Genomic DNA, 15,262 nt, shown 5'->3' on the forward strand with positions numbered 1-15,262 from the left:
TACAAGGTCTCGTTTCGTTGTCAAGTTAGAAATTCTTTATAATGATCTATTATGGGTACGTGGTTTGGTTGGAAGATGCACTTATGAGTAATGATCGAGTACAATGTGTCATTATAAGTCGGAACTTGAAAGTGGTGATCAAGGACTAAATAAACAATACTGTACATAAATAGGGGATGAGCTCATCATAAATAGATTTTTGCGATTTTCAACACGTCATCTGGTTGACGCATGCTCTGTTGCGTTAGAATTTCCAGGCGTCGAACGTGGCGAACTGAACTCAGTGAAATTAATTATTTTTCTTGATCTTGGATAAATTATATTGTTTTTGACGATTATCAGACTAAAATTTTAATATATTGTAACATGTCCTCTTCGGGAGATTTCGGTAACCCTTTAAGGAAATTCAAGCTTGTATTCCTTGGGGAACAAAGCGGTAAGTTACTTGGTTTTATGTTTCCAAGCTAGGCTTGGCCTCTTCATTTGCCGGTGGCCGCATTCACCACCGCCCTCTGTGTAACCAACGTCTGACGTTGCTCTTGGTAGACTGGGGGCCTGGCTCTAGGCCTATACTAATTATAGCATTCCAATGGTTTGAAAACATTTTATGACCACAAGGTGTTTTTAGCCGTACCGGAATTTAGATTTTTCATGAGGAATGTATTCCCAATGATTATTTTTCCTGTCATCGACTAGGCCTAGGCCTAGGCCTATATTAATTAAGATAAGAAAACATTGTGAAACTGACATAACATAAAGATTATAATAAATAATAAAAAGAATAGGATTAAAGGGCCTAGCCTAGGCCCTAGGCTAGGATGATTGATGATGATATACTCACTGTGGAGAGTACAGTAGTTAGGCCTACTTTGGCGTTGTGTATTGGTTACTGTAGGCCTACTCTAGCTAGGCCTAGCCTAGGCCTCGACTAGGATCTACCTTTAAAAATTAATAATGATTGAACACTACCTAGGCCTAGCCTAGGCCTACAGTAGGGCCTATAGGCCTAGCGAGTTAAGGCCTACAATATACAGTATCTCTGCTCCTCTGCAGTGTAGGGGTGTAAGCTCCCGTCTAACGGGACTGTCCCAGTTAAACATATTTGTTAAACCAATAAAACATACTGTAGAAAATAAATTGTTGGCACTGTTTCAGCAATTGATAGGCTATTGCTAGCAATGTTCTAGGAGGGAAGCTCAGGCACTGTGATTAATATAAAAAAAAATTAAAGAAAGGATAGACGGATATGCCTAGGTTATGGAAAATTAATGCAGGACATTATAATCCACACTTAGCCCCACCATGGCTGTAGCTGGTGAGAAAATTCTAAGAATATGGCATGGCACGCACCTGCCTCTAGATGGCAGTAAATGCGTGTTTAAACACTGTACAGATCATGATGCAGGGGACATGAATGAAATAAACAACTTTAGTTTTGTAGAGTACAGAGTATACATCACTCTTGCCATATATATGAGCTTCAGTAAAGAACTGTGTGACTTTTAACTCCATTTTGTACGGGCAGGACCGTTGGAAATAATTTTTTGTCTGACTTTCACTCTAAATGTGGGGCACTTGGTAGGTCCAATAAAAACAAGGCAGCAGATTATTAGCCTACTTTAGTCTATGATTTTCAACATAGATTTATAAAATTTTAGATGACTGGGATGTAGTTTTTATTTCATCCTTCAAGGTGATTATAAGGGAAAGGTATGTGATGGCACAAGGCCAAAAAGGGGCCTATCATTTATAAGCACTGCCTACAGTAATTCTGTCTACTGGAACTTAGTGAATACAACAATGGATCTTGGTAATTGAAATTTAGCCATTTATGTTTTTTTCTGGGGAAAAACAGCAAGATAGGAATTGCCCAAAATTGCAGGTACAGTATTAATAACAGCTGTGGAAACGGGACAAGATGAAGATTTATCGGTCACTTTCCTTGGAAAGTCATCTGTAGGGTCCTAGGGATTATTAAGATTATCGAGCCAAAGGTCCTGTTATTGTCCTGGACAGTTAGACAAACCCACATATTACTGGGTTTACTGTACAGTACAGGACTAATGATAAATTTACGCTGTGTCTTTGTCTGTCCGTAATAATACAATACATCCATCATTACGTAGAATTTCCATAGTACTACTGTGGACGTTCCATAGAACTTCAGAAATCTGCATGACAAGCAAAAGTAGGCCCCTTCAGGTAGTTGACTTTGAACTTCCACAAGTGATGTTCAATCTCTGCCACGAGTTTAAAAATGACCAATATTGTGGGAGTGTATATATTTTTATAAAGTAAGAATGAAGGATCAAAAACCATAGTGTACAATTGAAGGCAGTGGTAATTGTACAGCAATCTTAAACAAATTCCTGGTTGTGATTGGATGTTATTGTCCTACAGTAGCTATAATATAATCAGAATTAGAAATTAGTTTAGTGTAACAATAGCTAAGCCATTATTAAAAGGTCACCACTTGCCTTTTTTTGCCTGTTTTTTGTCAATGCATTCTTTTTATTAAATTAGTTTTAAACAATTGAAAAATATACTTAACACTATTTAATACTGTATCTCTATTTTCCATGTGTGCAGAAAGTAAATTCTATGTAATGCCCATTGTCAAAATGCATACAGCAATTAAATCTTATTGAATAATATTCGCTAAAAAACTACTAACAGCTTTCAAGTCAAGGCCATTAAGCCTAATAAAGTCTACCTAAACTGAATACTATGGGCAATAATCCAATTCAACAATTAATGCTAAATAGGTCTTGGTGGTGAGGAGATAGATCGTAAAGAAATTGGAATCTAGGTGTACTAAATAAACAGTTGACTGCTTCCTCATCCTTTTGCCAATAGCCTCACAAAAGACAATTGACAAATCCTTTAATACTCATTGAAGCTTGTAAATGTCTCAAGTCCTTGTGCTTCAGATCCAATAATTATATGATTAATGATAACAGAATCTGCACCTGTTGGAATCTTGCCAAAATCATATTACTGCACTATATCTGATGATACTTATCGTGTGTGGTACCATATTCACGTTAGTATATTAGTGTACTATATTTGTACTTTGTCCAGTTTGTTTTTTACATTTTTTTTTTAGTATTTTACTTACATGTTCCTTCACAAGCAGATACAGTATGACCATTTTTATAATTCTTAACTGCTTTCCTCAACTGCCATCCAAAAAGATTAAGGAAGAAACTCCAAAATTGAAAAATAACATTTTATAAAATAATCATGTACAGTGTACAATACGCTATCAACTTTAAATAAATTGCAGATAAAAATTGATTTTGAATAATTATCGTACTGTATGTACCATACAGAAATTCATGAACTTGCTGGACTGACATTTAAGGGTACATTACACACTATAGGAATGATATTATTTAAAGATTTGCAAGGAAATGTTTTTCTCATTCTAATTTTGTTATGAAGACTAAATTGGTAAAAACTCAGATCAGATGAACATACAGTAAAGTATGGCTTGAACAAAAAGCATTACTGAACTATTATAAATCATTCAAACACATTACATTGCCATAAGGCGAGGCTTTGTTTAAATACATGGTTTAGTACAGTAAACCAGCCGCCCACCAAGAATGATGATTTTGAATAAAAATAACATTTAATTTTTGGCCAATTAGCACACCCGATGCCACAAAAAATGGAAATTTCAGAAGATTTTATTTTATAAAATTTTATTTTTATTTTCTCCTCCATCTGGATGTTTTTAGCAAAACTATTTGCTGAATGATAAAACAAAATTTTATTTTTATTTCTACCCTCCTGATAAAATAGGTTTGCGAAACAAGGTATTAAAAAGTCTCACCTAATTAATTTAAATCTATAGATACTAATCATCGTTTAAATGTAATACAGTATTAATCTTCTGCAGCTTAATTTATTGCCAATATTCTTGTGAGATAGAAGATTTAGCTTTGCACATTAAACTAAGCATGTTGGATGACATAAACAGTCGGGTTTACACTGAGCATAATTCATGAGCTGTACAGTAGGTCCAAGTCTGTATATCCGATGAATTATCCACTTCCTTCATAATATGTTTCTAGTATTTATCAACTATCAAATTAGTGGTGAATAGATAACTAGTCTGGAATTTAAATTACTGGTCAATCATGAGCTAAAAATAAAAGGACATCTGTAAGGTAAGACTTTCCTTATATCTTGTTTAGCGAACCCACCGCTAGCCAATAATGATGATTTCAAATAAAAATAAAATTTTATTTTTGGCTAATTAACACACCCGTCGCCGCGAAAAAAAAATGAAAATTTGTGAAAAAAATAAAAGGTTTCCTTTATTTTTATTACATCCACCGCTGCCTTAAAATTTCTAAAAAATAAGATACAGTACTGTATCTTATTTTTTAGAAATTTTAATTTTAATTTTTTAATTTTAATTTTTTATTTTATACTTATGTATATTTCTTCCTAACTATATAAACTTTCCCAATTCCAAATATTATCTGCATTCCCAATATTATCTGTGTACAGTTCGGTTGGTAGAGCCAAGTCTTCTCGGATAAGGACTTAAAATGGAGGTCCAGTGTATACATCTGGCTTGTGTGCACTTTAAAGAACCCATTGCATCTTTCGGAAAAAGATTAGGGTGTTACCCCGATGTTATGGTTCATTTCAGCCCCTGTCGTTGTGGAATGATGTCATGTACTGTAACTGCTATAAGCACCTCTTTACGGTTGCTAGGTAGTCACGGACCATGCCGCAATTCAGCACAATGACGCTGCAAGTTATTGGTTATTCTCCTACCTATACCTAACTCACCAATAAAATGTTATTTTTATTTTCTCTTCCATATGGCTGTTTTTGGCAAAACTACAGTATTAATAGCTTAATAAGAAAACAAAACTTTATTTGTATTTTTTTCCGCCCTCTTCTGACGATAAAATATAAGTACGCGAAACAAGGCATAAAAAAGTCTCGCCTAATAAGTTAATCAGTTTTAACTCGAGAATCAGATAACTTCAAAAAATCAAAGTATGCCAAATTGCTATCGCCAAACAATAACAACAAAAATAATATAATAACATAGCGCCACTAAACATATAATAAATAAATATATACATAATATTGGCGCAATATACAGTAAATCCTTGTTGATTGATTGATTGATTGATTGAATATATTAAAACAAATCAACATCTGTAAGAATCCATTATGAAATTTTCATCATACTGTACTGCATGATCTTACTTCACCATCACATCATTGACACTCATTTTCATCATCATTTTTTGTCATCGTCCCAGCCTCCGCCGTCATTAACAACAGCAACGCTCATTATTTGCCTATAGAAAGGCTTTATTGCCAAAGCCAGAGTAAGCCTAAAACAATGGTTCAAAATGGAAATTTTCAAGAATTTTAAATTATAAATTTGATACCTTTTTTACAGTAATACCAATTTTAGCCCTTGCACCTATTTACCACAATGCATGGCTGACAATGAACCATGATAGTAGGCCTAGGCCCTATGGTATAAAAAGAAATTAAAAATAAAGAACAATTCTGACTTCATTTTTCAAAAATCCCTGTGCTTGGTAACACCCAACATTTTTTTGGCCTTAATATTGTCCATTACTTCCACCATATATTTAACGTAAAAATCAACATCATCCCTATGATGCACTACATGATTCATATAATTTATTCAAATTGTATTCAAAAATTCATTTTTAAATCTTTATACTGTACAGTGTGTGTCATGGATACAGTGTTTATTTTTGTACTATAAAAAGCATAGTAATAATAACTGAAAAATACTGTTTTTATACAGAAAATATACCGTACAGTAGTTGTTATAAATTAGTAAAGAATTGCAGGCCTACAATTGCGATTGTATCTATAAAATCATAGGCCTATTAAGAAAGTTGAATTTTCGGTAGCTGGTAATTATTTAATTAATGGATGGCTGATTAATAGGCTATCACATTTTATTATAATTTAATAGATTTAGTTAATTATTGGCAATAGAGTCTAGTATCTATTTCTTTTGAGATAGTTATTTTTATATACAACATTAATTATTTCGTTTCATTTATTATTTCCAGGCAAGAAAAACAAAAACACAAGCCTGAGGAAAACTGAAAGTAAACCAAATTACTATTGAGAAGCTGTCCTTACAAATACACGACAGCAAACTTACATTATAGCAAGCAAAAAAAAGAAATATGATAAAATGCTGGATTAATTATTTACAGTTAATGTTAATGCACAATAGACAGTATGGGTTCATTACTAACTGCAAGATTTTAACCCGGTTATTTAGAGTTCATCCATTATTTTCAACATTTTTACAAGAGTACAGTACAAAACACAGCATTTATTGTAATCCACTCCCGCTAAAAGGGATGCCTACTGTACACTGTCAACCCCCTCCCCACTTTTCCGATATGATAACAATTTTGGATAGTCCCTTTTAGTATATGGTTATTAAAAAACATGGTTAAATTTTTGCAGTTAATGGGGTGGGAGCAAAAATAATTTACTGTTATAACATTGTATTCGAATTAGGTTTTCATTGAGCAGAAATGTGTTATGTAGGATATTACCCATTTAAAGGAAGAATAACCAATTGTTTGGCATTTTTTCAGTAGACACAAGGCCTCTGCTAAAATAAAAAAGAATCAGCTGTTGTATAATAATAAAATCAAATGTAAATTGATCCCAGATTTGATTTTTATCACAGGTGTTTGTGTTTAACACTTGGTGTTACTGCTAAGTACACAACTGCAGGTTCAGAAAGGTTGTGTACAAATCCAGGGTTTGAAGTCCAGTTACACAGTATACCCCTATGCAACGTGGCTAATGGTGCAACATGCTAACATTTCTTGCAGGTGCTTTTTAAAAGCCTAAAAGTTTTATGCACAGAATTTGAGCCTATTTGTTTTATAAACTACTGGAAATCTATGTGAATCTTAAATGGCTACACACGTTGTGAAGTCGGAGAAGATCAAATTGGTAGTGTTAGGAGAAATGCAAGGTTTGTTGTCATTCAGAAGTTTTTATTTTTTTTTGTAGGAAGCTTCTACAGTATATCACCACTACTGTCCCAACCACTACAGTAAGTCCTTACTGTAACTCTGTCATACTAATTTTGTAAAATAATATTTAATTGAACCACCCAATTTTGTAGATCATTTTTTCAATTTGTTGTTTTCATTGTTGCCAACTAAAGTTTACTAAAGATAAAATTGTAGACTTATTAGTCCTACTGTCTGTGCATCGATTATTTTGCTCTCTGATTAAGCAGCTGCCAGCAAGGTGTGAATACATTTTTGCCAGCTTCTACTCTGCTGTACTGTAGTATGATTCACTGGTAGTCTAGTCTAGATTCTGAAGCATGGATTGAATGTAGTGGCTGTGTTCTCCCACTTTTACTGGTAAATTTGTCCATAAATATTCAGCTCTGTGTGCAGTGTCTGGCGCTACCTCTTTTGAGTGGGGTTTAATGACTTAGTCTAGGCGTAGATTGGAATGATGTTCATTTATTTAAAAAGTTCAGCCTAGAATACCTACTGTAGGCCCAATCAGTGAGTTTTTTTTTTCTTAACAAAAAAACACAATTTTTACCATTTGGCTGGTTATTTTTACCTGTAAAATTGACGACTAAAACAGCTATATTTGCCCTCCCCTCGCCGTCAGAGACAGGCCTGGACCTGCCGATGCTACAATGAAATTGTGAAAAAAATAATTTGCCTATCTAAATAAACATTATATTGATTGTCAATCCCTTAAATATTGCCGTCTAAAAGCAAAATCTGGACCATATTAGGCCTAAGCCATAAAAACTCTCTGTGACCCCGACAGAGGCTCTAGTTTGTCCCTTGGTTCAGACCCCTCCGTCGGACATGTCGGACCACTTGTCAGCAAAGTTCTGGAGCCACCGCTGGTCTGACAGTTTTCCATGGCAGGGGTCAAGGTGGAGTGCACCTAAACTATAACTACTGTACTGTACACTACAGTATATGAACGCACACACAAGTATTGCAGTAACAACAATTTGGGACTCTCAATATATACAGTTCTATGTTGCTTTCAGTCACTGATAGTTGTTGACATAATCATTTTAACTGTACAGTAAGTACACAGAGCTCACAGGTATTATAGTAGGCCTAGATATGTGTGAACCCAAATAATATATTACAAGTTACTAATTGTTCTAGTCACTGAGAAAGAAATCAATGCTAGAAACTGAATTAGTTGTCAAGAATAATTGCCAATAATTTGTTAGTCCTTCATGTATTTCTGAATCCATCCATGTTGAAAATTAAACATCCTGAACAGACAGATATTCTGTTGGACTTCTGTAAGTACAGTTGAATGTTGTATGGTATGACAAAAAAAACTGAAGAAGTTTGCTTTTCCTTAATCTGATGTTAAGCAGGTTTAACACATAATACAACGCCTAAGGTTAAGAGTGACCTAGAGTTCTGCCATTTAATGCTGACTGCTGTGTGACTCATATAGGTGGGCTATATTTATGAAAGCGAGTCTCTTCGGGTATATTTTCAACTGGCTGAATTATTTACATGTCAAATTTGACTTTGGAAAAATGAAATTTTCAAAGGAATCTCTTCAAGAAATGCTAGATAATGAATAAGAAAATATCAATTGATACATTTTTATTTATATATTTATTTGTCTACTTCATGAATACTTACCTGAATGTCGTTGGTACACATTTATTATTCTGGGCATGGCATGTTAATAGACCAAGAACTGATTCATTCCTAATGTTACAGTATGTATTAGATGCTAAATGAATGATTTGTTAGATTTATACTGTGTGCTACAATATGTTTGTATTTTACTAGATCATATTTTCAGCGTTTGCTAAATCTGCGATTTCTATCATAGCCAAATATTTTACTACCATAAGTAGCTCCATACCAAATGTTGCAGGATATGAACCCAAGACACTGGGATTGGAAGGCAAGCATTTTAAATACTACAGTAAGCCCACTGCAGTGGAATGACACATCCAGAATGATGACAGTCCATTCTTTTTAAGTTGAACCTTGCAGGATTTGAACCCAGGACCCTGGGATTGAAAGGGAAAAAAAATACCACCTAGTTACAGCTCCATTCCATCAACATTTCAAGATTTGAACCCAGGACCTTGGGATTGGAGGTCTAGCATTTTACCACCAAGCTATAGCTTGAACTACTTAATATTGAAGGATTTGAACCCAGGACCCTGAGATTGGAGGTCTAGCATTTTACCACCAAGCTATAGCTTGAACTACTTAATATTGAAGGATTTGGACCCAGGACCCTAGGATTAAAAGGCATTTTACCACCAAGTCACAGCTCCACTCCATCAACATTGCAAGATTTGAATCCAGGAACCTGGGATGGGAAGTCTAGCATTTTACCAACAAGCTATGGCTTGAACTCATTAACATTGAAGGATTTGAACCTAGGACCCTGGAACTAGAAGGGCAGCATCATTCCTAGCCTCCAAGCTACCATACTGATAGAGTTCCACTCATGGAAAGTTGAATATTAAAACTAAAGATGCTTTAACCTGAAACAAAGTAATACTGTACTAAAATAATTGTGGTTGCAAATTTGTTTGCCATTTTGTGCATTACTGTTTCATATTTATCTAAAGCAAGCTTAATATTGTATTCACTACTATATCTGTGCACAGTCATCAATATCAAAATATGACCTCTGACACAAGAAGAAGAAGGGTTACATGATCTGCTAACATTTTCAAGCATTTCCAGGTGTAATCTTGTTACAGTAAATGCATTTTATATACTGTAGGGGGCTATGTTTTGGGTCTTACTTTGTGGCAATGTTGATTGTGATACATCAATTTTAGATGTTCTCATTTCCTTCTAGGCATCTTTCATCACCCTACGATCAAATCACTGTTGCGCATTCTAATATGTATCTCTGATGTTTTTCTTCATATTATGATACTATAGATAAGTAAATTTTATAGGACAGCATTTCCGAGTTAAAGCTGTAATATAGGAACTTGCCACTAGCCTATTCAGCCAATAAAAATATATTAATTACAAGCTGAACAGGTACAGTACATACAGGGTAATAGAAAGTGTTGTACACTGTTGAAAGCAAATGTGTAATGATATTTTATGGAGGAAATAGTGTCAGGTATTGCTAAACGCTGCACACCTCCAAAAACACTGTAGAACCCAACCAGACCACTTTATTGTGATTTCATCATGTAGCCCTACTTTTTGTAGGACTCACTTGGTATCACAATAAAAAAAAAATAAAAGTTTATGTTCATAACAACATATTTTTGGTTAAAATGTTGATTTTTTTTTGGTGAAAAATACCTGAAAACACACCACAAACCCTGTCCGAACCTTTTGATTATGATTGTATCATGTAGATATGATTCACTTGGTATCTCAATAAAAGATGGAAAAATTCAAGGCTGGGTGGCTCCACCCATCATACATGATCTTTTTGTATTCTTCTGGAGACAATCATAGTAGTAATCCCACCATAATGTCAGACAAACTTTATGAGACCTATTTATTTATTCATTCATTCATTCATTTGTTGGTGCAAGATATATCAGGAGGAACTATAATCTATTTTAAATGTGGTCCTGTTTTGTGATACAAAATTACAGTATATAAAAATCAACAAGTCAACGCTACTTGTGAGATGTATGTGTACCAGAAGTTTTTTGTTTGCCTTACTTAACATATAGTAGATTCATTTGTGTCTAATTTTATACATTGTATTTTTTTATGGTCTTAATGTTTAGTACGTTTGTTAAAAGCAACTGATTTTTTAGGCTACCAATACGATACTTACAATACTTATTAATTTGGTTTGTTTTTTCCATAGTCGGCAAGACGTCACTTATTACAAGATTCATGTATGATAGTTTTGATAACACGTATCAGGTATGTTTATAGCATGTAAATAATTAAGCAATGTTTTATAGATTAATGTTAATTAGGGCTTCCTTCTCCAAATTTCTCCTCATTCCTTCTTAATCATCCTACCTTTTTCTCCATGTGTTATATAATTTTTTCCTCTTTCCTTTCTGTTCCATTCTCTTCCTCCTCATATCCTCTGACTGATTGTCTGTTTGTTTGCTTTCTTACAGGCAACAATTGGTATAGATTTTCTTTCCAAGACTATGTACCTTGAAGATCGAACAGTACGTCTTCAGTTGTGGGACACCGCAGGTCAAGAACGATTTCGCAGTCTCATTCCCAGCTACATACGCGATTCTACAGTAGCAGTCGTTGTCTATGATATCACAAGTAAGTATGATTGGATTGGATTTTATTGGAACACATCCAGGATTACCCATGAAAATCCAAAGACATATTGGGTTCTGCTGGTAGACAATTGGGGAGTAATCCAGGCGACGATTGTTTTCTGGAAAGTGTAATACGTTCTTCAGTGTGCACATGGGCCATATTACACACAGGACCAATGGCGTAAATGTCTTATGTGAAAGACGGTGCACTATTTAGACTTGTAGTCTACTTCGTGAGTACTTACCTGGATAAACTGACTAATTGCCTATTCTTTCTCACACGAGAAACACCCCTCGAAAAATAATAGAACAGTCAACTCCTGGCTCCAAGCACAAGCGGCCCCGCAACCATGCACCTTCCTCATTCTTTTCTTCATGTCCCCGATAATGAGAATTGCCAGTACTAAAACCTCTTATATTGTTTACATGCACTTAAAGGCACCAGTGTACAGTAAAGTTTCAGGCAAGAAAAGCAAAATATGCAAGAAAACATACGGCAATGACCCTTACTTTAAAAGGAAATATGAAAGCTGCATGATTCAAATTCACATAAAAATTTTGTTAAGAAACAATAAACAAATTTTTAAATAATTCAGTTCTAATTATTACTTATGTTTTAGCGTATGGTAAATGGTAATCACATAATTTTACTGTATTATCCCCAAAATTGTGTTACTGTTATTTTGACAGTAAGTGTTCAACACAAATGAACCCACAGTGAGATATCACTTACGGAAGGTGGTGGAGGGGGCAGAGAGGGTTGTTTAAGACATGAGAACAAACCCTCGTTTTACAGGATTTGGACCCAGGAACCTGAGATTTGAAGGCAAGCATCATAATCACTAAACTATACCGTAGCTCCACTCCAGAAAAATATGGCAATCGAATGCATCATCTGATAAATATCTACCCATCTTACTTCTGCATCTGCCACCACTTTAGACTAGACCTTCATCCAGACAGATTAATGAATAAATTGGCCGCTAGGTCACGTACAGTAATATCATACACAGATAGAAAGATAATTTCAAATAAACGTTGCCAATAAAGAGTCCCAACAAGTACGGTACAAGAATATACGGTGAAATACAAACCACTGATGAAAATTATCCAGACATAACATGAATATGCAGACGTGCCTGAGCTTATCTTGCTATATGCCATCACTTTATGTATTGATAACCAAAAAAAATGTATTTTCTATATTGATTACTAATGATAATATTGATATTTAGCCAGAAGGAGAATAATTTGCTTGACGCTAAATGGTGATGTAAAGCATTTCAATATGCACAGATTCATTGGAATTCATTAATCTAGAAGTTCATTTTTGTAAATGACAAAAAAGGATTTTGAAAATTGCTCATTTTGCAGTAACATACAAATTATTTCTTGAGCATAGAAATGATTGAATTTATATAATGTGTACCTTGATTTTTATACTCAATAATGATTTTTAAAAAATAGAAGCATAATAATTTTTATGTTACCTCAAAATTAGCAAGTTAATTTCAGAAATGTTTTTTTAAATATTTTATTGGTGTTTTTTATGGAATAATATATCTTTAAGCTAACTACCGTACTCGTGCGAATAAGCGTCCTGTTTGAATAAGCGCTCCTCTCGAATAACCGCCCCTCCTAACTTGAATTTCCTTAAGCACCCCGTTTGAATAAGCGTCCCCCCCCCCCTTCTAATAAGCGTCCCCCCCCCCTTCTAATTTGAACAAGCGCCCCCTCATAAGATTTTCTTTTTAGCAAGTCAATAATCCAATCAATCCTATGACTATGGTTGTTGGCATGATTTGAGCTGTAGAGTGGAAACACATTCTTCTTTGGTCAATATCAAAATGAGGATATTTCTCTTGGACAGATGAGAGCTCCGATCCCTGGACAGACAGTATATTCCAACTTTACTCTTTTTACATATTTGTCTATGCTTAGTCCTACTCCTTTTTTCCCCCGACCTTGCACATTCTCATCTGAGTTTTCAAGAAAAAATACAATGATCCTGCCATCCTGCTAATCTCAATCGGCCGATGGCAAACAAGCTAACCACTAGCATCTGCTATTTTGCTGTTATGTAAATATTCACGCATTCTTGTCATGAACCATGTTTTCTGGACGATTATCTTTTCTGACCACCATTCGTAATGTCCTTATATAATCTTTTTTTCATTCAAAAAGTGCCTCTTGAATTTAATAATTTCCCATAAGAACCCCTCGATTTTCATCTATTTCCATAAGCGCCCCCTCAATTTCCACTCTGTTTTTATAAGCGCCCCATTTAAATAAGCACCGGTTTGAATAAGCACCCCTCAAAAAGTGCAAAAATATTTTAAGCGCCCGGGCGCGAGTACGGTAATTAACAAGTACAAAATTCTATAATACTAATTACATTGCAATTTGTTTTAATGGTCTATATAATTATTTCTCATGTTAATCAGATTTTTAATTTGTTCAGTAAAGTGTTTCCTCATATTTGTTAATGATCGTATTCCAGGTGTTTGGTACAGAATTGTTATTCTTGTTGAACAAGATGACAATATTTTATATTTCCCTTCTATAATTGAATACTAAAAAAAAGACACATTTTGGTTACATGTTAGGTAATAGTATGGAAATCTACCTGCATTTAAAATCTTGGGTCTACTGCACTTAGTAGTAATAATAATAATAATCATAATAATGATAATAATAATAATTAGATAAATAAATAAATAATAATCATTGTCTTTCTTGTATAACGGAAGCTAGTTCAACAAGGTGGTGTTCTTGCACGAGGCCGTATACTATAGTGAAACATTTCTAACTATAATAAAAATGTGTTGCATAAAAACTATTGATTTGGGTATTTTGGTGCCCGGGATCTAAAATGGCAAAAATATTATGCTACCAAATAAGTTAGGGTCTTTAAGAACCAATATTTTGGTAACGGGGTCCAGTATACCGAAAGTCATGTTATACAGTATTCCTGTTAATTAGTTTTACAGTATTCTGTTTCAAGATATGGCTAATTAAAAATGCAACTACTGTATTTACAAATATATAGAGAGCTAAGAAGGAGTATACCGAAAGTCATGTTATACAGTATTCCTGTTAATTAGTTTTACAGTATTCTGTTTCAAGATATGGCTAATTAAAAATGCAACTACTGTATTTACAAATATATAGAGAGCTAAAAAGGAGTATGACCCGAAATTTCAAATGGCCGTTAACTTCTAAACTACTTGGAATTGGCAAGTCAGATTTTGGGTGTGTTTGTTAGACATGTTGGTGCATACTGTATTATATCCAGAAAATCTGAGAAGGTACCCAGCCAAGATTTTCTGAAAATTTGAGTTGGCTTGGGAATGACCCACAAATACAAACAAAAATTAAATAGAAAATAACACTTCAGTGCTTAAACTGTGGTTTCTATTTTTATTTTTTTCTGAGAAAACCATTTTCCAGGCTGACACCATCCTTTCTATCTGTTTTGAAATGCTTTTTTTATATCATTGATAAATTGGGAATTACTCCTTAGTTCTGAAATTGTCTAATATCTGTTGAAATCGTAAACCTCATCAACATGTTTTGGTGTACACATTGTAATTGATCGCCAACTATTAAATTGCTTTTTGAAGTTCTAAAATGGAATAGAATGTCAAGTAAAGCTAGTAATTTTAGTAACATTTTGTATGTTAACATTCCCAACATCAAGTGAATGTTAACATAAAATGTTATGTTATGTTAACATTCCCAACATCAAATGAATTAATTCAGTATACTATGAGAACGAGTGTGAGATAAAAAAAATCGGGCGGTTTTCTTGCTAGAAAAATGTGATTTAGAGGCCTTCAACAAGGTCCTGTTTTGAAATTGTGAGGCATTCCAATATGTTTTAGGTTTAGGTTTACAAGGTATACTTGAAAATGATAATGTAGCCTGTAATGTAAGTAATAAATTAGTTTTAATACT

At 34.1% G+C, this 15,262-nt stretch overlaps 1 protein-coding gene across 3 annotated transcripts in view; it reads left to right on the forward strand.

Moving 5' to 3' along the window:
- Positions 1-232: 232 nt before the first annotated feature.
- The window catches only part of LOC117110538 (ras-related protein Rab-6A), a 28,483-nt gene continuing 13,453 nt past the window's right edge, over positions 233-15,262 (forward strand). The window contains exons 1-3 of one of the 3 annotated variants that reach the window (XM_033253286.1): positions 233-436; positions 10,882-10,940; positions 11,147-11,306. In XM_033253286.1, coding sequence (XP_033109177.1) covers positions 367-436; positions 10,882-10,940; positions 11,147-11,306 — 289 coding nt within the window. In that variant the 5' untranslated portion in view covers positions 233-366. Of the gene's footprint in view, positions 437-6,846; positions 7,025-10,881; positions 10,941-11,146; positions 11,307-15,262 lie in introns of those variants that run through there. The other 2 variants (XM_033253285.1, XM_033253287.1) reach the window with 2 other exon arrangements.

This window comes from Anneissia japonica, unplaced genomic scaffold (genome assembly GCF_011630105.1).
Source record: "Anneissia japonica isolate Jap-2015-1 unplaced genomic scaffold, ASM1163010v1 scaffold3434_len466720_cov178, whole genome shotgun sequence".
NCBI lineage: Eukaryota > Metazoa > Echinodermata > Crinoidea > Comatulida > Comatulidae > Anneissia > Anneissia japonica.